The 27,624-nt window shown below is 49.6% G+C and overlaps 1 protein-coding gene across 2 annotated transcripts in view; it reads left to right on the top strand.

Moving 5' to 3' along the window:
• KMT2A (lysine methyltransferase 2A) overlaps positions 1 to 27,624 on the top strand; it is a 1,541,152-nt gene that overhangs the window by 686,272 nt on the left and 827,256 nt on the right. For both annotated transcript variants that reach the window (XM_078682247.1, XM_078682245.1), the window contains exons 11-12: positions 749 to 895; positions 1,053 to 1,148. In XM_078682247.1, the coding sequence (XP_078538373.1) occupies positions 749 to 895; positions 1,053 to 1,148 (243 nt within the window). The remainder of the gene's footprint in view (positions 1 to 748; positions 896 to 1,052; positions 1,149 to 27,624) is intronic.

Here is a 27,624-nt window from a genome sequence, read left to right as displayed (position 1 = left end):
TGTAGGACATAGTCTCCAGCATCGGTACCTCATATAGATTTGTATGCTGTTCACCATCTGGTCTGCATTCAGGCACACCTCCCATTTATATTCTTCCACTTAGCGCTACGAGATCGGAGTAATGTCAGTCTCTGGGGGAGTGATGTTTAGTGAATGCTCATATCATTGGCTGAAGTTTGAGTCTCTACCAATGAGTCGATTGTGCTACTAAAGTGAAACTGTTCACAACCTTTGGTCGCATTGTTTGTATTGCTGATTTAAAGTTGCTGTGGGATCTCTTCCAGTTCGGCAAAACGAAATGATTCAGACACGTGAATTTACGAACTATACAAATGTTGGAGAGTTGTAGTTGCAGGTAAGTAACACATTTGTTCATTTACAATGTGTATTCAACATCCCAGACTGAATGAACTGTGGCTTTGTCTGTTCACATGGCCTGGTGATTCACTTTAAGCTGCAGGGTAAAGTGCAGGGGGCGTCGTTAGGAATTTGACCATGGGCAGAGTAGCCTTCACAATCTCCAGTCGTGCTCCCTGGTTGCTGAGCGATCTCAAATCGGTTCCAGAAAATTCTTAATTTGTCCAGAACTGCTACGGTAGCCTGGCGGTAATAGTTGTTAAAATTAGGCGCTTTCTTGAGGTTCTAAAACAAATTGGCATCTTTATGTTCAGATAGGCGGCATGCTCATTTTTGTATGTTTTTTTCCTGTTGCTATTAAAGACTTCGTCTTCCCTGTCCTTACCTCTAGTTTGTCTATTGCCAAGTTTGTTGTGAGCCCTTCCACAAGTTCTGCCTGGAAGAGAGCGAGCGCCCTCTTGAGGAGCAGTTGGAGAACTGGTGCTGCCGCCGATGCAAGTTTTGTCATGTGTGCGGAAGACAACACGAAGCTACAAAGGTAATGAGACAATCTCATTCGCTTGTATCAAGCTTACTTACCTACCCACAAAACACTTAATGTTACTCTCCTGTTTGTTGTGCCAGTATGAAGTGTACCCATATTCGATATCACGTGTCATGCAGCGCTCATGTGCTTGCTTCTTCTCTCCATACAGCAACTGCTGGAATGTAATAAATGTCGGAACAGCTATCACCCTGAGTGCCTGGGGCCTAATTACCCAACAAAACCCACCAAGAAGAAAAAAGTGTGGGTGAGTTGGGAGCTTCCTTCTATCCTCTATATCGAACGGGCACAATATAAGTCGTCCTATTTCCCACAAAATTGAGATTGTAATCTCCTGTAATTGTGCTTGGATCATAAAACCAGGAGCAAGGGATAGCGACTTTAGGTTGTGAAACACTTACAATTCTGCTATACTTGGTTTCAGTTATGTAAACACTAACAGCTAGATTCATGAACGAAAAATCGCTCGCAAAGGGCCAGATTCTGAGAATCTGGCCCTTTTGCGAGCGCAATTTTTGCATTTGGGATTCATCATCCCTATCTCTATTTGAGATTCCTTAAATGCAATTCATGAAAATTTTAAAATATGCGAATTCGCAATTTCCGGCCGCTATTTACCACGAAGTCTGACTTCGTGGTAAATAGCGAAAACTTAGAAAAAGTGGTATGTTACACACACACATGTCCTTTGGACATGTGTGTGCGCAACATCAGGCTACATTTCCATTTCAGGGGTGCTACAGGGTGTCCTTTGGACACCCCTGGCACCCTTGAAATCGCATCCTTATTTGCGATTAGCAAATTGCTAATCGCAAATAAGGATGATGTAGGAATCGCAATATTTTTTGCAATTCCTACATGAACCCCGTTTTGCAAGTCCTTAATAGCGATTCCTTAATAATCGCTATTAAGGACTCGCAAAACGGGACTATGATGAATCTAGCTGTAAATTCTTTTAGATTTAATTCTTACCAATGAGATGCCTGCCTGTATGATCCGGCCAGCATGAGTTCTTCAGCAATCGTAAACATATCACTTTGAAATGGGGTGCTGGACTAGATATATAAAAGCATCACTTCATCTGTTACTCATGGTTTCTTCACGATCACAATGATGTATAAGTGGAACGTTGTTCGTTATTCAGTTTTTTGATGCCTGTAAGCAGTAGAATTTCTCAGATTATGACGGTATCCAGGGAACACATTAAAAAAATCATTAATATTAAAAAACATGTGTAAAGGAGTCAACCTTGTCGAGTGTTCATGTTAGCACTTTCAGTTGTAAAAAGTACATCTATTTAGCCAGATTAAAGCTACAATACATTTGTATGAAGACACCACTCCTTTGAACCATTTGTAGTAACTAAAATAAAGGGGAAGTCCAGTCTCTAATAGGCTGATACGTACGCTAATCAACATTGCACCTTTAAGAATTCCCAAGGGTTGTGGCCGCCCCATCGTGCAGTACGCGGTCAGTGAGGTAGTTCAGTTGTGCAGCTCGCTAAAGAAGCAACCCGAACACTGCTGCCTATTTTTAGCTGAAAACTTGTTTTAAGTGGGTTTTTTTTTAACCTTCATTAAACGTTTTTAAGAAGCTACTATTCGAAACACAAGCCAGACCTATTTAACTATGGCTCCAGGGTTACTTGAGCCCATCAGGCATGCTTTCCAGAATCCATTAATTAATGTAGTTGAATGCCCAGGGGGAAAATATGGATCTTCATTCTCTGATCCTTTGTTCTGAGAGAAATATACCACCACCAGACTCTAGTAGTGTCTCATCTAACAAGTGCTGCAGGGCTAATGACCTTATCTGCTCGGCCTAAGAAGGAAAGCAAACGAATGGATACAGTGAGTAAAAACGTCTTCACAATCTCTGCCAGAGCTTTGAGAGTGGAAGTTTCACAGTACCACTAGGCCGTTGCAACCGAGCTTTGAAATTCCTTGGATCGATTTATTGATCTAATAGGGAAGTTGGACAAGAATTTTAAGAAATCCTGACAAAGGGGATTGTTACTTCTGACATTAAGTGCAACCAGTAACTCAGCTGATTAGGGCCTCCTGTGACATTAATCACTGTCGCTCGATGAGGCACTTCTCCTGGTTAAGTCTTGAATTCTTATAATCTCAGGAAAAGAAAAAGCATTTGGATGTGCCTTTCTCCTTAGTTTTCTGGTCAGAATAGGGATGGGTAACTGTAGTGGATGAAGGCAGAATCGAAAGCTAAATTGGTCGGTTCATAGAAAAAGGAGGACTTCCTCTAAGTGTCCATAGGATGTTGTCAAGGTCAACAAAGGACACACTCCTCTGTTGAAAAGACTGCAGTAACTGCTGCGCCAAGAGCGGCATCTGTAATAAATTCAGTTTTTTTCAAAGCCAAATCTAAAAATGGCATAAATACTTAGCAACCTTCTGCGGCTCTGGGAAAAGGTCTAGGAGCAACACAGTGACTAGTCATTTTTTCCAACACCATCCGGGCCCATAGGAAATAGGTGGGGAGTATGTCACACAGTGGAGGCAGTCAGCAGCTTGAGAGAAGGGCATTTTTTCAGCCATTTTCCTGCCTGGCAGAGCATCACAACCGTTATTAGGGTGTTGGATATTGTCGGGTCTGACTTCCAAATTGCAATATTTTTCAGTGCCATTCACTCCTCCGAAGGCATTGTGATCCATCAAGAATGTGACACAGGAGATGTCTACGCTTCTTCACAAGAAAGGTGTTGACCATGTTTCCAAGTTATAGTGAAACAAAGGAATCTACTGCTATTTTTGTTTTTTCAAGGCCCAGAGTCTGGAGTTTCACCCTTTTGTGAATTTGGAACATGGTAACAAATGTGTGAAGAGGGAAACATTCTGCATGCTTACACTACTCCAAGTCTTCACTTATCTCCACCAGGGATGTGGGTTGGCATCATTTGTCTTACTCAATGCCTACTTTCATCTATTCATATTCAGTTCACATTGTATATTTGTATGTTTTCGAGTGGGAAACCTCCATTACCAGTATTTGGGTCTTCCAGTGGGCTAAAAGTTCACCCCAACATTAATTTTACAAATGTATGGTTATGGTTGTAGCAGCACTATGAAAAAAGTGTATTTTTTTAATGAAATCAGATTAACCTTTGAAACCCCAGTACAACATCAGTACCGTTCTGAATGTTCTTTAAGATATACATTGTCAGATCCGCTCAACAAGTCTGTTCTTCAACAAATGCAATACTTGGCAGCAACAGTAGACACACTATAATCAAGTGTTTCTTTTGGAAGACAGATCGACATCTATACTTTAAAAGATTCTACCTATGAAAGCTTCATCTGTCAGACAAAACGTATTCCTGCTGAGGAGTGTGGCATCATGCACATTTCTTCTACCCAATACTGGAATACATATACGTCCACTGCAGGATTGTCTGGAAGAGCAGTGGTGTCAGAAGAATGAAGACTGTGAAGAGAAGACTCGTTGACCTGCCAGTCAGTCCCTTTTATGGTGGTGCAACAGAGTGAATGTTAAGGGAGATCTGATAGAGATTTCTAGCCACAGACTGCTTACCTTAGAATATTTCCCAGGTGTCAGACTGAATCTTGAAAATCTTAAGCAGTACCTCTGCACATCAGTAGATGGCGCTGATCAGCTTTGCGTCAGTGTTATAGTGTAATTTACACCAGATGTGATGTACCCGGTGCCTTTATGGGTGCCAAAATCGGTTCTTTACTTAGCCTGGCCAACAGCGCAGATTTGAAAGAGCTACCTTAGTCATGTTTTGACTGCTTTTTTTCAAGTGATTGCACTCTCAAACTCACACCTGGTGTGCTTATGTTGACTGGAGCCAGACCATGTTTCCAAGGCTCGCCTAACCTCCATGCGATAAGCCCCACACTGCGTGTGTTGTAACTTCGACCACTCCACACCACTCCAGGTCCCAGTTGCATGGATGGTCCAGGGCCTGCTCTTTGAGTCGTTCCTTTTAGTTGTAGAGGTCAAAATCTTCACCAGGTAAGTCCTATAAGCAGAAAACCAAGCAGTTGAAGCACTGCGCAAGCCCAAGTCATCAGACAAGACGTGGGAACGATGGCACAAGTCTAGGCCCTTCTGCCGCACTTCCTCTGTTGAGCCAGAGTCTTGGTCTGCTCTGCTCCTTCGAGCATTTTCTACAGTGACCTCCTTCGATTTGGAAGAATACTATGGGGCTATGTGCCTCGTCTTTTGGGTGAGCCAACCCCTCTGGAGTGCCTTTGAGTCCCATGGGTTTGGAAGGTACTCTACTGGATTTCCTTCATTGGGTTTACCCCCAGCGGCACAAGGAGTCTTTGGATCTGTTCCTAGATCCGGACCGATTCCGGTCAAAAATCCAAGACCTTCACCTGAGTCCTGTACAGTGGTGCTGTCCCCTGCGCTGAGGACCCCATTGTCATGCCCTGCTGAGTTGGACCAGCATCATATGATCATTATTTTGCTGCCACCTGGACCATGACCTTCCTGTTCAGAGACAGTGCCTCCATTTTATGACAGGCCCCGTGCGGAATATGTTTGGGATGGATCTGAAGATCATTATGTCCCCCTCCTCCTCCCACCCCCCTAAAGCCCCCCCCCACCCCATCACCCTCTGCAACTCCCCCCTCCCAAGGTGAGGTATCCCCCATGAAGCCTCTTAATCCCTTCAATAAAGCCCTCATAAATGTTCTGTTCGGCCCTGGGCCAAGCCCTGCATAGGACGACCGCCCAGCTCCTTTTCATCACCCAGCACCCTGCCCTTGAGAGCCTGGTTGTGCAGGCCCCAAAGTCCAAGGTTAACATGGTGCATTGTTGGAAAGTGGGTTTCCGTTGCTGTAACCCTCCCACACTTTTGGCTTGCCTTTTGATGCACCTTTGACTGTAGAGTACTGGGCCACAGCTGTCTAGGTTTCCAGTACCAGTGTTCTTTCGTTAAAGCTGTACCACGATTGGCAGCTTCAGACCCCCCTGTAAGTCCCTAGTAAATGGTACCCTGGTAACTAGGGCGTGGGAACTACAGAGGGTCCCTTAGGGACCCCTCACCAGGGCCATGCTGACTGCCATGCAGCCTGCATGCGTTGGTGCAGACAAAAACGGCAAACGTTGACATGGCACAGAGTGCCTGTGTGCCATGTCTAAGCAGCACTGCCCAAGATATATGCAAGTCATCTCTCTAGCAAGCCTTACAAAGCCCTTGACACAGCGTACTTACCTGTGAGAAGCGCAACTTTGAGTACCCCTGGTATCCATTGGTTAACATAGGGCACCCAACCTATAATTTGACCTCTGCACCCGGCTTCCCTGTGCCGCTGGTGGTGCACTCTGGGAACTGTTTTAAACCCTGCCTGGTGTTGACCAAAAGATTGAATCTGTAAGTTCAGTACTTGCATGCAAAACCTGCATTCTTGATTCCTCTCAAAGGTTTATATTGCCAAGATTAAAAATTGCCCTTTTTTTTAAGTCTATTTTTCCTGAAAACGTACTTTCCTTTTTGGGAACATCTTGATCTTAATATAAATCTTGAAAGAAGCTTATTTTTCTAAAATTGGTGTGGATCTAATTCTTGAGTTGTCCTTTATTAATCACCGTGTACATAACAAATGCCTTATACTCCTCTGTGTTAGGCCTAAGGCTGCTCACCCACACTACCACCAATAGGGCACTTTGGGTTTACATTGAGAGCTGTACACTTCTGGGGGAATCTCTGGACTCTGTGCTCAATATAACCACCTAATGGTATACTATATATAGACCCTGCTTCCTACACACGTTCACACTACACCACTGTCTAGGAAATGAAAGAGACTGGGCACCTTTAGTAATAGGATGTTCGAGGCATGTGGGCTGCTAAATTCATATCTTAGCATTAGATCGCCGCCTAGTGTTGGGTCCGGATGATCGCACATTGTTGTCCTGGAAGAGTCTTCGAAGTATCCTGAGATAGGTGGCTCCTCCCCTGGACTACAGTGCGCATGGGCATCGGCTCCATCCCCAGATTGTTTTTTTCCGCCATTGGGTTCGGATGTGGTCTCGACGTCTTTCTGTCGAAACCGAGAAAAACTAACTTTTAGCGGCCAAAAGGCCTCGCTTTCTTGCGTCGGTATTGTCTGCGCACGGTCTCGAGTCTTCCGTCTCTTGGAGCCGGAATAAGCAAAGTTTTCTTTCGCTCTTCGAACTTTGAGGCCTTCTCATCGCGACACGACTGCAAAACTTTTCAGACATGGAGCGGAGCCCGTTTAAGTACTGCCCGCTCTGTGGGTCCAAGTACCCACACATCGATCTACACCCCGTTTGTAACAAATGCCTTTCGCCTGACCACGACGACGGCAAGTGCAAGGCCTGTGCACAGTTCCACTCTAAGAAGACTCTCAAGCTTCGGCGCGCGGTGCGCATGGAAGCTAGACAAGCGGCCCCGGATCCGGAAAACATCTTCGGCGACCAAGAAGAAGAGGACCAGGGTCATCATCTTCAAATCTCCCCACCCGAGACGGAGGTCGAGGCGGATCCGGGAGACGACGACGGAGTCGTGGGTCACGGCCTTGAATACGTCGACGAGGTAGGAGACGACGATGAGATTTATGGGGCCGCGGCAGATAGCTCGGGGGACGAGCTCTGCCCCGAAGGTTACGAGGATACCGACCGGGTCACGGGATCGCCTGTTGGCCTTACCCAAGACCCGTTGCCGCAAGCCACAGCCCCGCCTTCGGGCCCGGCCACGGACTTACTTGCTGAGCAGACTGTTTCGAAACCGAAACCGAAACCATCGGGATCGACAACATCTAAGATGGCCGACCCGAAAACGAAACCGAAACTTAAGGACTCGAGTGTCCCTAAGATGGCTGCCGTACCGGCAACAACGACTGGGCCCGCTACTCCATCGACTCCGTCGACCTCCGGTCCGCAGAAGTCGAAGAAGTCCGTCGATTCCGCTGCTGCAAAATCGAAATCGACGCCAGAGGAGGGGTCCTCTAAGAAAGATGGTCGGCACGGGTCAACAGCTGCGCCGCCGTCAAAGCACGCCAAAGCCGGCTCCACGGAGGCTACGCAGGCGCACGGATCGAAGACTGGCACGTCTGCGCCCCGGTCCGAGGAATCGGGGTCGGTGACAACGGGATCCGCGTCCAAAGCGCACAAGGCCCACAAAGACGTCGGATCCGAGGGAAAGGTCAAGACATCCTCGTCGGCGCCAAAACACACTGTGAGTGAGACGTCCCTCATCGCCGAATCACTACAGAGAATCAGGGAGAAGGCCTCTGCTCCGTCGGCTCCGATATCATCGCCGCAGCCGCAAAAGGACAATCCAACAAAGCCTTCTGGAAAACTTCTCTTTATTTTGCCGCCGAAGGAGACGCCGAAAGCCTTTTCCACCAAATCGGCACCAAAGAAGGCGATATCTTCAACGGCTGTCCCACTTCCACGTCGGGTACTCGAATCAGAGGATGATTCTGAGCATTTCATCGACGCTGATACAGGCAAACTGACCCTCTATAAGAGAAAAATCACTTCGGAGTCAGTGGACTCATATGTCATCCCACTGAAAAAGAAGAGGGTGCCCCTTGACGCTTCAGGCCTCATGGAACCAATCTAGCCTCCTCCGAGACGGTGCCCTACTCCCTCACCAGAACACTCTGCGGGTGAGGGGTATGATGAGGACGAGCAATACAATTTCCCTATCAATGAACCGGATGCACAACCGGACTCATATGATGACACTGGTGACCAGGGCACCCAAAGTGTGGGGCAGGACCCGCAGCTTTTTAATGCACGTGCATCCCCAACTGAGGATTCAGCAGGTTTTCATGCACTACTCGAAAGGGCGGCAGCCAATCATGATGTGGACATGCATGCTGACCCGGTTGAGGAAGACTTCCTTTTCGACACATTTTCAGTCTCTGAAAGGACAGTAAAGACACTGCCTATGCTTAAAGGAGTCCTCAAGCATGCTGGGGACATATTTAAGGAGCCTACAAGAGCAAGAGTGGTCAATCCACGTATTGAAAAAAAGTACAGACCTGCACCTGCAGACCCCGCATACATTCGGGGACAGTTGCCACTGGACTCTCTTGTGGTCGCCAATGCCAGGAAACGTGCCAACTCCCAGACGACGGGTGAAGCTCCTCCCCCGGATAAGGAGTCCAAAGTGCTAGAGGCAGGGGGCAAAAGAGTAGCTGCACAGGCATCAAACTTTTGGCGCATTGCCAATACACAAGCACTCTTAGCGCGTTACGATAGGGCGCACTACGACACCCTAGAACAGATTATACAACACCTGCCTCCACAGTTCCAAGAAGGCACAAAGCTGCTTATTGAGGAAGGGAAGCTAATCTCAAACGCGGCCATCAAGTGTGCACTTGACGCAGCAGACACAGCGGCTAGAGCTATCAACACTAGCGTTATGCTGAGACGACAGGCGTGGCTCCGCATCTCAGGGTTTAAGCCGGATATTCAGACAACCATTCTTAATCAGCCAGTCAATCCTGATAGTCTGTTTGGTCCAGATGTTGACACCACCCTAGAAAAAATAAAAAAAGACACGGAAACTGCTAAGTCCATGGGGGCCCTACAGTCACAACAGTTTCGTGGCAGCAATTTTCGTCGCTCAGGTGCACGTGGAGTCACCAGAGGACAAATGGGTCAACAATCTCAGTTCTCAAGAGGAGGAGCACAATCCTCGTTCACAAAACAGAACAAGGGAGGTTACAGAAATAACAGCAACAGAGGTCGCGGCAGAGGAAACAACAGCTCCCGCTCCTCTACCCCAAGCAAACAGTGACTCTCTGTCACTGCCCCCCGACCACTTAACACCTGTCGGGGGGAGACTGCAGCAGTTCCTGCCTGTCTGGAGAACCATCACCACAGACAGGTGGGTGCGACAACTAGTCCGGTATGGTTATTGCCTAGAGTTGAAATCCACTCCACCCAACGTCCCGCCAAGGCAAAGGCCTATGTCCGCAGAGCACTTGCTCTTATTGCAGCAGGAAGTAGTGGTGATGCTGCAAAAAGGCGCAATCGAGCTCGTGCCGGTGGGAGAGGAAGGCACAGGGGTGTATTCCCTGTACTTCCTTATTCCAAAGAAGGACGGATCTCTCAGACCCATTCTAGATCTACGTCCCCTCAACCTGTACATACTATCAGAACATTTCCACATGCTTACACTGCAACAGATTCTTCCCTTGCTAAACAAAGGGGACTTCTTAGCAACCTTAGATCTCAAGGATGCTTATTTCCACATTCCACTACACCCGTCCCACAGGAAATACCTCGGGTTCACTATTCAAGGCAAGCATTACCAGTTCAAGGTCCTACCCTTCGGAGTCACCACAGCCCCAAGGGTGTTTACCAAGTGTCTGGCGACAGTAGCAGCGCACCTCAGGAGGCAGAACATCCATGTCTACCCCTACCTAGACGACTGGCTCGTGCAAGCCAAGTCGGAACAACAGTGCGCCGCGGACATGTCGACTACAATTCACCTTCTTCACAATCTGGGTTTCTCGCTGAACTACCCAAAGTCGCATCTACAACCAGCACATGTCCGGCAGTTCCTAGGTGCGACGATCAACACCCTGACGGCCATGGCTCAGCCAAACCAAGTCAGGATAGACAGCATGCAGTCTCTAATCCAAAAGTTCAGACCACAACACTCGCTTCCAGCGAGAGTGTTCATGCAGTTGATAGGCATGATGGCCTCCTGCATCTTCATAGTCCCTCACGCACGGTTCCATATGCGCCCGCTCCAGGAGTGCTTAGCGAATCAGTGGACACAGGCTCAGGGGCAATTGACAGACCTAGTGTTGGTTACCAGTCGGGCATACGACTCTCTGCATTGGTGGACTCCACACAACCTTTGCAAGGGCCGACTGTTCCAAGAGCCAGTGCCGCAGATTATCCTGACAACGGACGCATCTCTCCAGGGATGGGGAGCTCATCTGCTCACTTACACAGTGCAGGGACTATGGACGACGCAGCAACAGAAGATGCACATCAACTATCTGGAACTGATGGCAATCTTCATGGCGATCAAGTCCTTCATTGTACATCTGTGCAACAAGGTCGTGTTAGTCCGGACGGACAACATGACTGCGATGTACTACATTCAAAAGCAGGGAGGCACCCACTCGCCACAGCTGTCTCATCTGGCTCAGAGCATGTGGAAGTGGGCCATTCAGAGGAACATTTTCCTCATGGCAGAACACCTCCCAGGAAAGGACAATCAGATGGCGGATCTGCTCAGCAGGTACAGCCATCAAATGCACGAGTGGGAGATACACCCATCTGTCCTCCACCCGTACTTCCAGCAGTGGGGTCATCCGGAGATAGACCTGTTTGCCAAAAAAGAAAACGCAAAATGCCGACACTTTGCCGCCAGGTTCCCTCACCCACAGTCGCAGGGGAATGCGATATGGATGAACTGGTCAGGCAAATTTGCGTACGCTTTTCCGCCAGCCCCTCTAATACCGCTGGTCGCAAGAAAGCTAAGGCAGCATGCGATGACTCTCATCCTAGTTGCTCCAACGTGGGCGCGCCAGGCTTGGTACACCACGTTCCTCGAACTCTCAGTGGTGCCGCATCAAAGACTGCGCCTCACGCCCAGTCTTTTGACGCAGAACCATGGAGAAATTCAGCATCCAGATCCGCAACAGCTCAACCTGGCGATCTGGCTCCTGAAGTCCTAGAGTTTGGATACCTTAACCTACCTCCGGAATGCATGAACATCATCAAGGAGGCAAGGAAGCCAACTACCAGAGCATTCTATGCTGCAAAATGGAAGCGTTTTGTCATTTACTGTACAGCCAATGACATTAACCCGCTAGATGCATCTATCCCCAACATCATTTGCTATCTGTTGCATCTTTACAAGTGCAATCTAGCGTACACTTCCATTCGGATACATCTATCCGCCATAGCGGCTTATCTTCAAAACAGGCAGCACCTCTCTGTCTTCAGAGTGCCCGCCATTAAAGCCTTCCTTGAAGGTCTGAAACGAGTCATTCCCCCAAGAACACCGCCAGCTCCGGTGTGGAACCTCAATGTCGTTCTCACCAGGCTGATGGGACCACCATTTGAGCCACTGCACTCGTGTGAACTCCAGTTCCTTACGTGGAAAGTAGCTTTCCTAGTAGCTATTACGTCTCTGAGGCGTGTCAGTGAGCTGCAAGCGCTCACAATCCAAGAGCCATTCATTCAAATTCATCCAAATAGGGTAGTGCTACGCACTAACCCCAAATTCCTTCCGAAGGTGGTGTCACAGTTTCAGCTCAACCAAACTATTGACTTACCAGCATTCTTTCAAAACCCGCAAACGGTGGCAGAAAGAATGCTCCATACCTTAGACGTACGGAGGGCGTTGATGTACTACATAGACAGAACACAACCCTTTAGAAAGACAAAACAACTTTTTGTTGCCTTCGCACCACAACACAAAGGCAACCCTATTTCCAAAGCAGGGATAGCCAGATGGATTGTTAAATGCATCCAGATATGTTATCAAAAGGCCAAGCGCACTTTAACAATACCCCCAAGGGCGCACTCCACACGCAAAATGGGGGCATCCATGGCTTTCCTAGGGAACATTCCTTTGGAGGATATTTGCAGAGCAGCCACGTGGGTTACACCACATACCTTTACAAAACACTACTGTGTTGATGTGCATTCCAAGCAGCAAGCTGCTGTAGGACAGGCTGTTCTAAAAACACTTTTTCAGGTTTCTGCAGCTGGCACGGGCAACCGCCGCTGATGGAGGGACTGCTATGTATTCTATGCTAAGATATGAATTTAGCAGCCCACATGCCTGGAACTGAATATGCTACTTACCAGTATGCATCTGTTCTTGGCATGTAGGGCTGCTAACATTCATATCGCCCGCCCTCCTCCCCGGTGCCTGTCGCAGCTGCAGATATACTATTGTATTTATTCATTAGCATGGACATCCTTTACACTTTTCACTCCATCTTCTGCCACAATGGCGAAAAACAATCTGGGGATGGAGCCGATGCCCATGCGCACTGTAGTCCAGGGGAGGAGCCACCTATCTCAGGATACTTCGAAGACTCTTCCAGGACAACAATGTGCGATCATCCGGACCCAACACTAGGCGGCGATCTAATGCTAAGATATGAATGTTAGCAGCCCTACATGCCAAGAACAGATGCATACTGGTAAGTAGCATATTCAGTTTGATGCAAGTGAGCTGTAGATCACATGCTTTGCATACTCCTTGTGAGAAAGTACCCTCTTTCTGCATGGTAGCCCCCACTTTTTGCTGAACTGCTGATGTGCTTTGACTGAGTGTGCCTGGGCTCCTGCCAATCAGGTGCCCAAGGCCTTTGTTAGTTCCCTAAAAACCTGCATTAAAAACAAAACCCAATTGGCATCTCTGGCCACAGGTCAGCCCCTGGTAAATGGAACCACAGGTACCCAGGGCACTGTGACCAGGGAATACCTCTCAGGGCTGCAGCACTTATTGTGCCACCCTTAGAGGCCCTGTACCATTACACTCACACACTGCCTTTGCAGGCTGCATGTCTAGGTGCAGAACTAAGTGAAGGGTTAACATAGCACACATCCCTGTGTGCCATGCCTACAACCCACTGCACTGGAATGGGTCAGTCACCCCTCTAGCTGGGTGACCTATAGCAGTGGTGAGGGTACAGGTGCACGAGCCCTGTACCCCTACAGTGTCTAAGTCCACTCTTAGACATTGTAAGTGCAGTGTTGCCATTAAGAGTATATCGTGCTGGGAAGTTTTCATTACGAACTCCACAGCACCATAATGGCTGCACTGAAAATGGAGAAGTTTAGTATCAAGCTTCTTAGCGCATTAAACCCACACTGATTCCAGTGTGGGATTTAATGAGAAATGCAGACAGAGGGCATCTTAGAGATGCCCCTGAAAAACGACCTACCACTAGTGTCAAGGCTGAGTGGCTGCTTTCAGCTGCCACCACCAGACATGTTTCTGGACCCCTGGGTCGAGAGCCTGCTGCTCTTGGGCGGCCTGAAACAATGCACATCCTGGGATGAGGTGACAATCATCCTCCCTCAGGATGGGCAGGGTCCACAAAGGGGAAGCTTCAAAGGTTTGCCGCCTTTGTGAGCTTCCCCAGGCCACTTGCTGCTTTCAGCAACTAGTCCCCACTGGTACTGACCCCCTCTTTAGGTGGGAGAACCTGCGAGAAAAACAAGTGAAAGAAGCTCTGCCAACTCCACCCCTCAGGTGGGGGAGGCAAGGTGAAGCACAACTCTCAGTCCCCGCCATCTTGCAGATGGTGAGACCCAGCCAACCAGGGAAAGGCTTATGCCTCCCTCTCTCTGGAGGGTGGCATAATAGTGGGTGTACCAACCCCAGGGAAGGAACCCATTGGTCCCAACCTTTTTGCCTTCCTGGAACGCTCCTAAATCTAGTATTTAGGGGCATCCCTGAACCTTGCTTCCTCAGACAAGAAACCAGAAGAAGAAAAGGACGGTACAGTGATGCACTTTTGTTGCACCCTCAGCGGCACTAGGGCACTGGGTGCAGAGTGTTGAGGCCCAATGTTATCCAATGGGGGATAGGGGGCCTCCGGTTGGTGGCTCCTGGCAAGCAGGCCACTGGGTTGTGGAGCAAAGGACCTAGGGTTTAGGTCAGGGCAAATGGGGAAACAAAGTAGCACAAAAGGTGCACCTTCAGCGGCACTGAGTCGGTCGGGTGCAGAGTGCTGTTTCGATGTCTGGCTCCCTGTTTTCTATGGAGAACCTCCAATTTGCAAAAGCACTGCAGGCAGGGAGACGAAGGACTTCTGGGTGCGACCACCACTTCGAGAGGTAAGTTGGGAAGTTAAGGGTTGGTTAGGCACGTTTAGTTTGGGCACACAAGGCCGCGGGGCGTCGGGTGCAGGGTTGCCTTTTGGGGACGGATCTTCTTACCAGCTCCTGGTCGCGGATAGGGGGGGCCTTCTGTATTTAGGCTGCAGGGGTCGGCGGAGGCTTGAGGCAGGGCAGGGGTCGCTGTATCTAGGGCCAGGATCGCCAGGGTGACCTCCTCGTGGTGTTTTCCCACTCGAGCTCGAGCCGGGTTTGGCGGGTGCAGAGTGGCCTGGATTCGAGGTTTCCGGCTGCTGCCAGAGGTGCAGTTGAAAAAATCCGGTGTTCACAGGAGAAGCAGCCTTTGGAAGTGAAGGCAGGCCGGTCCTCTGGGGTTTTTGAGGTTGTTGGCTGCAGGACACACCAGGATTTTGCAGGAGCAGGTTTAAGGGGAGACAGCCCTGGGGTCCAGTCAGTGGGCGTCTTTCTCTTTTTAGCTGGCTGCCCTGCTGTTCGGTCCCTCTTCTTCTTTTCTTCTTGTCGTTTCTGGATCTGAGGAAGCAAGGTTCAGTGTTCCCCCTAAATACTAGATTTAGGGGCGTTGCAGGTAAGTAAGGGCAGGGGCCAATAAGTCCTGTCCCTGGGGTGAGTACACCCACTATTGTGCCATCCTCCAGTGGGAGGGGGGCAGGAGCCTGTCCCTGTTTAGTTGGGTCCCCCATCCTCAAGATGGCGGGGACTCAGAGTTGTGCTTCACCTGCCTCCCCCGCCTGAGGGGTGGAGTTGGCAGAGGTGGGCACACCTCTTTCCCTCATCTGCTTTTTCCGCTGGCTCTCCCGCCCAAAGTGGGGGCTAGAACCAGTGGGGTCCAGTTGCTGAAAGCAGCAAATGGTCTGGGGAGGCTCACAAAGGCGGCATACCTTTGAAGCTTCGCCTTTGTGAACCCTGCCCATCCTGGGGGAGGAAGCTTGGCACCTCGTCCCACGATGTGCATTGTTTCAGGGGTCTAGAAACATGTCGGTTGGTGGTAACCTTAAGCAGCCACTCGGTCGGATCACTAGAAGTTGGTCGAATTTCAGGGGGAATCTCTAAGATGCCCTCTGGCGTGCATTTTACATTAAATCCCACACTGGCATCAGGGTGGGTTTAATGTGATGAGAAGTTTGATACCAAACTTCCCAGTTTTCAGTGTAGCCATTATGGTGCTGTGAAGTTGGTAATGACAACCTCCCAGCACCATATACTTTTAATGGCAGCACTGCACTTACAGTGCCCAGGAATGGACTTGGGCACTGTAGAGGTACAGTGCTCATGCACCTGTACCATCACCACTGGTATAGAGCACCCAGCTAGAGGGGTGACTGATCTATGCCGGGGCAGTGGCTTGTAGGCATGATACACAGGGATGTGTTCCATGTCAACTCTTCAATTCTGCACCAAGACACGCAGCCTGCAAAGGCAGTGTGAGAGTGTCAGGGTACCCGACCTCTAAGGGTGGCACAGTAAGTGCTGCAGCCCTTAAAAGCCGCCTCTGGTCACAGTGCCCTAGGTACCTGTGGTACCATTTACCAGGGGCTGACATGTGGCAAGATATGCCAATTGGATTTAGGCTTCAATGCAATTTTAGGGAAGGAACATAGTCCCTAGGTACCTGATTAACAGAAGCCCTGGGCACCCTCAGTCAAAGAACATCAGCAATTCAGCAAAAAGTGGGGTCATGCCATGCAGAAAGAGGCCACTTTCTCACAGTCTCTGCAATGACGCTGAACATTCTGTGATTCTGGGCAAATCCCTTAATCTCCCTGTGTCTTACAAAATAATGAATGTTTCCACATGTAACGCTCTGATACCCGATACCTTCAGGTCAAGTTCACGCTATATAAAACTCTGGAAAAAAAAAAAGTTTTTTTATACAAAAACAATTGGTCTGAAGTTCAGTCTTTGAGTATGTGAATTCATTTGTTGACTGTGTGTGTAAAACAAATGCTTAACACCGTCGTCTGATAAAGCCTTACTGCTCGACCACACTACCACAACTAGAGAGTGAGGTGCTTTCTTCTTTACCTCTGCCTACCTTTTGGGTTCCCCTGGACTCTGTGCACACTATACCTCACTTTCGTATAGTACATACAGAGCCAGCTTCCTACACTCCTGCCATCTAGTGTTGGGTCCGGATGTTTGCTAGTGTTTTTTCTTCTAAGATGGAGGACTAGAGAGGAATAGCGATTACACGGAATTCTATTTTAAACAGTTTACACCTGGATTAGAGAAATATTTGTGAGCCCTGATGAAGTCAGAGATGCGGACTCATCAGATCTAACGAAACATGTGTTTGCTATTGTTGCTATTTTGAAGAACACTGTAGCTTGTAAAGGAAGAATGAATATTGACCTGTGATGAAAATATATCTCAAGAATAAACAACAGAGTTGAAGGAAGACAGATTGGACTTTGATTTCGTTAGCACACAAAGAGTAGTGCTCAAGATAACCTGTTTTTTCCATTCAAATTCTGTCCTCTGTGCCACGTGAAGTATCCGAGCACCGATTCACACAAACTCTGCAACTTCTGCTGGTCTTTGAAGCACAACGAACAGGACTGTGACTCATGCAGATCTTTTCGATCAAAGGATTGCACAGTCAACACGTCGAATACACGCCGGACATCTTCAGTGAAGGATCCGACCTCAAATTCAAGGCACCAGGGGTTGAGGAGGAACAAGAAGAACTTGCATCTATTCCGGAATCCAACTCCAAGATGGAAGAAGACTTACCACAAGGTCACTCCCTGAATTGACAAAAGATGTAAGCCTGCTCACTCAGATACAGCTTTTATTAAAGGGCAGGTTCGAGGCATATGGGCTGCTGAATTCATATCTTGGCATAGATCGCCGCTTAGTGTTGGATGTTTGCACCTTGTTGTCTTGGAAGAGTCTTCGAAGTATCACGAGATAGGTGACTCCTTTCCTAGACTACAGTTCGCATGGGCATCTTCTCCACCTTCAGATTGTTTTTTTCTGCCTTTGGGTTCGGATGTACTTCGACAACTCCAACTTCTGGACCGAAGTTTTCCAACTATCTAAGGCCAAAACCTTCTAACATTCGACGGTATTATTTCCGCTCGGTATCCCTCGACTCTACACCACTTCCACTTCTATCCGGTCGTCGACGCGGGCCATTGGGCCTTTTCGACGCCACGTGGGCCTCCTGCTAATGGAAAGGACCCTGTTTAAAAAATGCCCAGAGTGTGGACCAAATTTCCACACAGTGACGAGCATAGAGTATGCAACAAGTGCCTATCTCCGGAGCACAATGAAGAACACTGTCCAGCTTGTGCTCTGTTCCGGTCAAAGAAAACTACCCGGAACCGAAGAGCTGCTCGACAAGAGATGCAGCGGCAGGCACCAGAACCGGAAAACATTTTCGACGACGAACATGAACTCCCAGAGGCGGAGGGCTCCGAAGATCTGGAAATAGTCACCGTAGAGGACCAATCAGACTCCGATGACCAGATCACACCGGAGAAAACCGTGAGTGCCAAAGCCCCTACCCCGCCTCCACCTCCACACAAGGCTCCGGTCAAAGCATCGTCTAAAAGCCTTAGCCGCGACCGAAACACCGCTTCAGAAGTTCCGGCTCGGCTCCGAAGACCACACCCAAGCCTTCCGGTACCCCGGGAACGAGAAAAACTTCCCAAAGTGGCCTCAGCATCGGGCAAGGACGCTCAACCCAAAAAAGTTGTCGACCATAAAAAGGCCGTCGACCCAAAAACGCCCGTCTACACAAAGAAGGTCGTCGATCCGAAGAAGCAGTCGACCCTAAGAAGGTCACAGATCCGAAAAAGACCGTCGATCCCAAGAAGGTAGTCAAACCGGAAAAGGGCGTCGACCCCAAGAAGGGCGTCGACCCCAAGAAGGGCGTCGACCCCAAGAAGGGCGTCGACCCCAAGAAGGGCGTCGACCCCAAGAAGGGCGTCGACCCCAAGAAGGGCGTCGACCCCAAGAAGGTCGTCGAGCCGAAGAAGGTCGTCGAGCCGAAGAAGGCCGTCGAGCCGAAGTAGGCCGTCGAGCCGAAGTAGGCCGTCGAGCCGAAGTAGGCCGTCGAGCCGAAGTAGGCCGTCGAGCCGAAGTAGGCCGTCGAGCCGAAGTAGGCCGTCGAGCCGAAGTAGGCCGTCGAGCCGAAGTAGGCCGTCGAGCCGAAGTAGGCCGTCGAGCCGAAGTAGGCCGTCGAGCCGAAGTAGGCCGTCGAGCCGAAGAAGGCCGTCGAGCCGAAGAAGGCCGTCGAGCCGAAGAAGGCCGTCGAGCCGAAGAAGGCCGTCGAGCCGAAGAAGGCCGTCGAGCCGAAGAAGGCCGTCAAGCCGAAAAAAGGCTGCCCATCATACAAAAGACGTCCAGCCTAAAGAGACACTCGACCCGAAAACAAAGAATAAAGACAAGCAGGCGACTGACCCAAAATCCTCGGCGCCGAAGCCACGGACAGTAGAGGAAGAGCTTTTTCTTCCAGATCCAGTGTACCCAGAACAACAAAGACTGTATATAGACCCTGATACAGGACACATAACAGTCTACAATAAAAACAAAAGAAGACTGGACACTGAAGCCCCTTCTCCTGTTCCTCCTAAGAAAAAGGACTTTGGCACATCCCCTTCAAGACCTTTCACACCGCCTCCTTTCACTCCTAACATGCCTTATGTTCATATTCTCCTCCACCTAGAGATTATGATGAGGAAGAAGACATGGGTGAAGATCCTCAGGATGATTTTATAGAACCTTACGATCAAGTAAACCCGGATGACACGTGGAGTGACCATATTGATCCTGATGACACAGATTATACACAACCCATACCCGATCCCTCTCCATACCCCACAAAGCCATCTCCTACTGACGACACTGTTGCTTTTAACCAACTAGTGGACAGAGCAGCTCAGTATCATAGCGTACACATGCACACTGACCCTATAGAGGAGAACTTTCTATTTAACACCTTCCCAACATCAGAGAAGAGTGCACGTGTACTACCTATACTAAAAGGACTAAAGCACGCACCAGACATCTTTAAAGACCCAGCCAGAGCGCGCGTCCTCAATCCAAGAATTGGGAAAAATACAAACCGGCCCCTACAGACCCCTCTTATATCAGATCTCAGCTACCACTAGACTCCCTAGTTGTGTCTAATGCTAGGAAAAGAGCAAATTCACAAACAGGTGATGCAGCCCCCCCCCCCCCCCCCCCCCCCTCCACCCCCTCCTGACATGGACTCAAAAATTTTAGAAGCATCAGGGAAAAGAGTGGCCTCTCAGGCAGCAAATACCTGGAGGATTGTGAGAAGTTGGCCTGATATATGATGCTCACTAGTTCTAGTGATCACCTTGTATAAGTCCAAACAACCCTTATGGTGATTGGTTGTAAGTCAACCTTATAGACCAGCTATCCTAATGGTAGCATGGACAAAGCAGTCTTAGGCTAAACTCTTTTGGCATGTGAAGCCAGCTGTTTTACCACAATATAACCCCTTGAATACCAGATGAAAGGACACCACACAGGTTGTTATGAAAATAAACAGTATATTTATTAATAACACCTCTGAACTCTTTATGAGGTCAGAGGGCTAAGCACATGACAATCTCTCACGAAAAATACGACAAGTTGTACAAAATTACAATGGTGCCCTAGAGGCACGACAAACCATATACTAAGTAAGTGGAATGTGAGAGTCGATAAAAAGAATGGAGCGGTCCAGAGGCTGGAGGTTCGCTAGGACTACGCTATCTTCACCTTAGGTAAGTAATAGGAGGCCCACGGGACGCGTGTGCAGAGTGTGAACTCACACGCGAGATGCGTAACAACGTCTATGGACAGTACAGTTCAAGTTAAAGGTAAGTACGGACAATCCTGACTAGGTAGGATTAAAACGACTGTGGAACTGGACACTAGGACAGTTAAACTACTCTTGAGCACCGAAATGCTCTCGTTACCTCACCCACGGGCTGCGGGTGCATAGGTGTCAAAGTGTGTCGGGTTCTCGCGTTGAAGTCTATGGAGCCTGGAAGAAAAGATGCTGCAGGCGACCAGGAGGAAGATGTCCGGCGCGATCCAAGGGTGGATCGGTGAAGAAGAGGACCTGAAAGCAGAGGGGACAGTGTTCAAAGTCACTAGCCAGTGACCGGTGTGAAACCAGGAAGGAACCAGGTGCTGTCGTCGCGATCAGGTGAAGAGTGGACGCTTGACTCTGCAGCCACGTGGACCAGGAGGTGTCTTCGACGACCAGGATAGAGGCACGAGCTGTCCCACGCAGGTTCTCGCTGTCGGCGGTGTCGGATCCGGAATTGGAGTCAACAGGCCTTGGCAAAGGCAACCCACGCGGTGAGTGGAAAAGACGTCTGGTGCAGACTAGGAGAGTCCGGGGTGCCCCTCTTTTGGAAGGGAGCAAGGGCCAGTCTGGAGCAACCAGACCAGCAGCGAAGATTCAAAGGTTCGTCGTCTAGGAAGCCACTAGCCAGCCGGCAAGTGACCAGACAACGCGTCGAGCAGCAAACAAGCAGAAGGGCCCCACGCAGATCTCGTGGAAGCTGGAGGGCTGATCTTCGGTGCAGGGGCTGCTCGGGGCTGGGGCTTCTCAATCCCCAAAGCACTTGGTCGAGTTTACCTCGGGAGTCGTGCTGGAAGCGAAGTGCAGGTTCGTTCAAGATGGCCGGTCCCACGTGTCTCGTCGCACCCACGGGTCTCAGCTTTGCTGCAGATGTGAGTTGAGGTCCGAGAGGTCTGGGATTCCGGGTCTCGTTGGGCTCTGAAGTCTGGATCCTCGAGGGAAGACGACAAAGTGAAGCCGCTGGACGCTTGATGGTGCCTGCAGTTGCAGGGTGGACACTCCTTGTCCACAAGGGAGATTCTTCAGTCTTCTGGGGAGCAGAACGTCTAAGTCCAGAGTTTCTTCTTGTAGAATTGTTCAGGATAATCTAATTTGGAATGGGACCAGCTCCTACCTTTTCTCCTAAAGGGGGCTGCACTACTGACTAGGTCCCTCCCCTGGGTGGGACCAGAAGGGGGGTGGTTACACCCCCTATCCTTTGTCCGGTTTCCCACCAGAGCTGGGGCTGGGATGCCCCAGCAACTGGTTTGAACCGGTGTATGCACAGGGCACCTTGTGTGCCCCAGGCATGTCTCATTCCTTTCAGGCCTATCCTCCCCAATACACAAAATCCTGTCTGGGGTGGTGCTAGCACCTCCCAAGGCAGGAAACCCTTTGTCCAAGCCATCCTCGCTGGAAGGACTCCCAGCAGCAGGAGGTCAGACTTGTGTCTGTGGTGGCAGCATCCATTTTGTGATGCCACGGCTCGAGTTAACTTTAACCGGGGTTCTCAGTTACATACATGTCGTGCCCCTCTAGAAGGGTGGAATGCTACCCCCGTCGCCAGAATTGGCGAGGATGTAGTATTCCAATTCGTATGACACCTTACTCGACATGTTTTGATAATGTTATACCAGAGTTAGCATTTAACCTTGAGGTTAATAATGCACTTAAGAGTATATGGTCTAGCGTTATCATGGAACAGCTTTTAGGACTTGGTTCCGCAAGCTGCAAACGGGCTCAGCTTATGCCAGAGCACCATCTCACATAATTCCAAGCACTCTGCCTTCAGGATTGATAAGGCCTTCCACAGGAGTGACTGATATGAATATATGTGTCCATTTTAGGGTTAGATATAGGTATACTATATCTATAGCAAAGAGTGATTACACCACCTTGCCCCAGCTGTCATGCAGCCAGTTGTCAGTTTTAGATGGCCAGCCAGGGGTGGAATAATACATGCTTCAGCCCCTGGTAGGCCCTGGGTACACCTATGCCCTGGATACCTAAGGTATACTGTACAGGGACTGATAAGGTGGCCCAGTACCAATTGGTAAATGCACCTACAAGTACATTGTTGTCAATTTAGAGAGAGAACAGCTAGGCTGTGGGTCTGATAAGCAGGCCCACAGCCAGGGAAAGTCGTAAACCAGTGAAGCAAAAAGCAAACATCTGGGGTGACCATAGGATTGCAGACCCCACTCTCCTACAAGGATTACCAATACCCAAGCTCTCCTAGCACGCGATGACAGAGCACACTATGACCAACTGGAGGGATTATTACAACACCTATCAGAACCCTATGAAGTAAAAGCAAACGACCTAATACAGGAAGGGAAATTCATCACTAACGCATTCATAAAATGCGCCCTTGATATATATGATACAGCCGCTAGGTCTGTCAACACTAGTGTATTGCTATGCCGGCATGCCTGGCTCAGTATTTAACGATTTAAAAATGAAGTGCAATCTACCATACTCAATCAACCTATTAATCAGGATTTCTTATTTGGCCCTGCAGTTGATACCATCTTAGAAAAGATGAAAAAAGATACTGACACCGCTAAGTCCATGGGTGCACTTCAATTTCAACAATCTAGGAGCTCTTTTCGTCGCTCCTCCTTTCGAGGCTCAGGAAGAGGCAACACATCCCAAACTTCTTCATCATTCAAAAGCACTACACAAGGCACCTTTAAAAGGGGCTCCAATAGAGAAGCTTATAGAGGGAACAATAACAAAGGCAGAGGACTTGGTAATAACACCCGAGCCTCCACCGCCACCAAACAGTGACTTTTTCACACTCCCTCCAGACCACTTAACACCAGTCGGAGGCAGAATAACACAATTCCTACCAATCTGGAACGCTATCACTACAGACAGGTGGGTGAGACCAATTATCCAGTATGGTTACTGCCTGGAACTCACTTCTACTCCACCCAACATACCACCCAAACACCGTCCAATGTCCAAAGAACACATCACGCTGTTGCAACAGGAGGTGCTATCTATGCTAGAAAAAGGTGCCATTGAGCCAGTCCCATTACAACAATAAAGGGACAGGGGTATACTCTCTATACTTCCTCATTCCCAAATAAGACAGCACACTTAGACCAATATTAGACCTCAGTCCTTTGAATGAATACATACTCTCAGATCATTTCCATATGATCACTCTACAACAGGTACTCCCACTACTCCAGTGTGAGAAAGTGCCATCTTTCTTGCCTTGGTATGCCCCCACTTTTTTCTGAACTGCTGATGTGCTTGACTGAGTGTGCCCTGGGTCCCTGCCAATCAGGTACCCAGGGCCTGTGTTCCTTCCCTAAAGAGAAAAGCTATGCTGAAACAAAAGACCCAATTGGCATATCTGGCCACCTGTCAGCCCCTAGTAAATGGTACTCTAGGTACCCAGGGCATGGGACCAGAGGAGACCCTTGAGGGCTGCAGCACTTATTGTGCCACCCTCAGGGGCCCTGTACCCTGGCACCCACACACTGCCTTTGCAGGCTGAGTGCCTAAGTACGGAACTAAACCAAGAGTCGACATGGCACACACCCCTGTGTGCCATGCCCACAGAACCCACTGTCCTGGCATACTTCAGTCACCCCTCTTGCTGGGTAGCCTATGCCAGAGGTGAGGGCACAGGTGCATGAGCCCTGTGCCCCTACAGTACCCAGGGCCATTCCTGGGCACTGTAAGTGCAAGGATGCCATTAAGAGTATATGGTGCTGGGAGGTTGTCATTACGAACTCCCCAGCACCATATTGGCTATACTGAAGACTGACAAGTTTGATACTAAACTTCTCAGCACATTAAACCCACACTGATGCCAGTGTGGGATTTTATGTAAAATGCACCAGAGGGCATCTTAGAGATGCCCTCCAAAACCCAAACCTACAATCCACGTCTGGGCTGAGTAGCTGCAGAGGCTGCCACACAGCCGACATGTTGCTGGACCCCTGGGTGGAGAGCCCTCCGCTCTCCTGGGCCTGCAACAATGCACATCCTGGGCGAGGTGCTAGTTCTCCTCCCCCAGGATGGGCAGGGGGAAGCTTCAAAGGCATGCCGCCTCTGAGAGCTTCTCCAGACCATTTGCTGTACCCAGCAACTGGCCCCCACCAGTTCTAAACCCCACTCTGGCGGGAAGACTGGCGGGAAAAACTACGTCAGGAAGGGGGGGTGCCAACCTTTGCCAACTCCACCCCTCATGTGTAAGAGGCGATTTGAAGCAAGACCCTGGGCTCTGGCCATCTTGTAGATGCCAGCTAGGCTTGTGCCCCCCTCCCACAGGAGAGGAGCAGGCTATGGGGTGTACTCACCCCAGGACACGGATTCATTGGTCCCTGTCCTTGCCCTACCTGTAACACCCCTAAATTTAGAATTTTGGGGCTCCCTGAACCTTCCTTCCTCAGATTCCGATAGCAAAAAGAAGAAAGAAGATCAAGAAGACCCGCCGGGCATCTTCCTAAAAACCCGGCGACTCCTGCGGACAGCAACCTTGGGACACCCAGAGGATCTGCCTGCCTTGATCCTCTTGAAGATTGGGACTCCCATCAGCAGAGGCGCTGCTGCAACAACCCCCCTGGTGCCAGCCAGGAAGCTCCGGACCAGCCCGCTCTGCACCCGCCGAGCCCGGGCCGGGCCCAACCGAACCAAGACCACGAAGACGTCCCCCCGGCGACTGTTACCCAAAGTCCAGTGCCCAAAGACCCTCCTCGACGAACTAGCCGATGCCTGCAGACTCAGAACCATGGGCCACCCCAACCGCGACCAGCTGAGGGTAAGCTTTTCCGACACCCAAAGATACCCCTGCACCCGGCGCCCTACAGCCCCCTGTGCCTCCCTTTGAGGTACCTACCTGTGCTCCAAGATCCCAACTTACCTCTCGAAGTGCTGGTCGCCCCTGGAGAGTCTCCATCCCCGAGCCTGCAGCCTTTGTTCCATATTGACCTTTCCCATTGGATAACATTGAACGCCCAATGGCTCAAAAGCACCCTGCACCCAGCCACCCGAGTGCCGCTGGCTGTGACCCTTGTGTCCTATCCTACTTCCCCCCCTTGCCCTGAGCAAGTGACCAGGAGCCCAGCTCCCACAGCCGCGTGGCCAGCTAGCCAGCAGCCACCAACCTCTGCACCCGGCCGCCCCTGTGTTGCTGGGATTGAACTAACTGTACTTACCTGACCCTGGGGGACCCCTGAGCCTATGCCCAGAACCTCAAATTCAACAACCAAGTACTCACCTGGAAACCAGTAATTTACTTACCTGCCATTGGATAACATTGACCCTTGTTTCCGGTCCTGGAAGACCTGGCTTGGCAGTTTGGGCTGGACTGTTCACATGAGGCACAGATTCAGATTGATTTGCAAATGGCCATGTCTGAACTAGGTTTGTAGAGTGAGCTAAAGAATGATGATGGATTAAACCCAGATCAGTTGACTGGGGGTGAGTGTTTGATTTGCTCAAACGCTCCGGCCTCATCCCCTTTGGTATCGCCGTGGCAAAGGCTGTGGATCCCCTTTATGGCCCTCTTTCAGAGGTTCTCCTCTTTATTCTCTCTTTGGCCCAGCATGGCTCTGCTCTGAGCACCCTGAATTGCAATCTTTCTGCCATTGCGGCCTTTCTTCGCCTTCCTTATCAGCCTTCTCTTTTCAAGTCCCCTAATGTAAACAGATTTCTGAAGGGCATTTCTCATCTCTTTCCTCCTCCTTTTTTAATGCCCCAGTGGGACTTGAATCTTGTCCTTACTTATCCTATGTGTGCTCCCTTTGAGCCACTACATAATTGTCCTCTACGTCTTCTTACTTTAAAGATTGCTTTCCTGCTTGCCATCACCTCTACTCGTAGGGTGAGTGAGCTTCAGCCTCTGTCTTCCAATCCTCCCTTTTTTGCTGTCCATCCGGACAAAGTGGTCCTTTGTACTAGGCCCTCTTTTGTGCCCCAAGTGGTTACCTCTTTCCACAGAGGTCAGACCATCTCATTGCCAACCTTCTTCCCACCCCCGTACCCCTCCAAGGAGGAGGAGAGACTGCACCGTCTGGACCCAAAACCTGTGCTTTCCTTCTACCTTGACTGCTCTAAAGACATCAGGGTGGACGATCAGCTCTTCGTGGGTTATGCCTGTGCCAAGAAAGGCCGGGCCGTGCACAAATATACCATCAGTCGATGGGTTGTCCTATGCATCAAGATCTGTTATTCTTTAGCAAAAAGGGAACCTCCAGTAGTACTGTACGCCCACTCTACCAGGGCGATGGCAGACACTACTGCATTGGGATGTGGCGTTCCGCTGGTTGACAACTGCCAGGCAGCCATTTAGGCATCCCTTCACACGTTCACAAAACCTTACTGCCTGGACAGCCAAGTCCGGAGAGAAAGCGTTTTGGGCTGTTCTGTTCTCCTGGTGTGAGCTTAGTTTGCAGACCCACCACCGGGTTTGGCATTGCTGGGGTATTTTTCTAAGGTAAGAAATCTATTAACCACAGTCTCTTTCAAATGAACAAGTAACTTACCTTCGGTAACAATGCATATGTAAGAAACCTGTGTAGTTATAAATTCCTTACCGCCTTGCCTTTCCTCGATGTTCTGCGAACTGACTTCTAGGGATAGGGACTCCCTTACAGGGCCCTAGTTATGTGCACCAGTTGTCAGTGTCTTGAATTACTCTGCTCTTCTGGCGTGGAAAGTTGTCAGAACTGATGCCAGCGCGCAGGGGTGGCGTCTAAGTACACACCGCAATGTCATCCCGAAGACAGACGCGGGGTCGAAAGACGCCACCGGCCTACGCGCAGGCGCACTGCTATGGAAAAATGTCTCCGGATCCAGTCTGACACCTGGGGGTAATTCTAAGGTAAAGAATCGATAACAACATATGTCTCTTACAGATACATCATTACCGAAGGTAAGTAACTTGTCCATTAGCTCGTCAACAAGCTAATGTAGGACAGGCAGTGCTAAAAACATTTTTTCGAACAACTGCAACACCCACTGGTTAGTCACCCCTTTGGGTGAATACTGCTATACGGTCTATGCAAAGCATGTGTATCTGCAGCAAACATGACTCGAACTGAATGTTACCCTGTAAGCATATGGTCTTGGGATGTAGAGCAGT

This window comes from Lissotriton helveticus, chromosome 3_1 (genome assembly GCF_964261635.1).
Source record: "Lissotriton helveticus chromosome 3_1, aLisHel1.1, whole genome shotgun sequence".
In the NCBI taxonomy this organism is placed as follows: Eukaryota; Metazoa; Chordata; class Amphibia; order Caudata; family Salamandridae; genus Lissotriton; species Lissotriton helveticus.
Note: the sequence above shows the minus strand (reverse complement) of the source record. Positions and strands in the feature narration are given on the sequence as shown.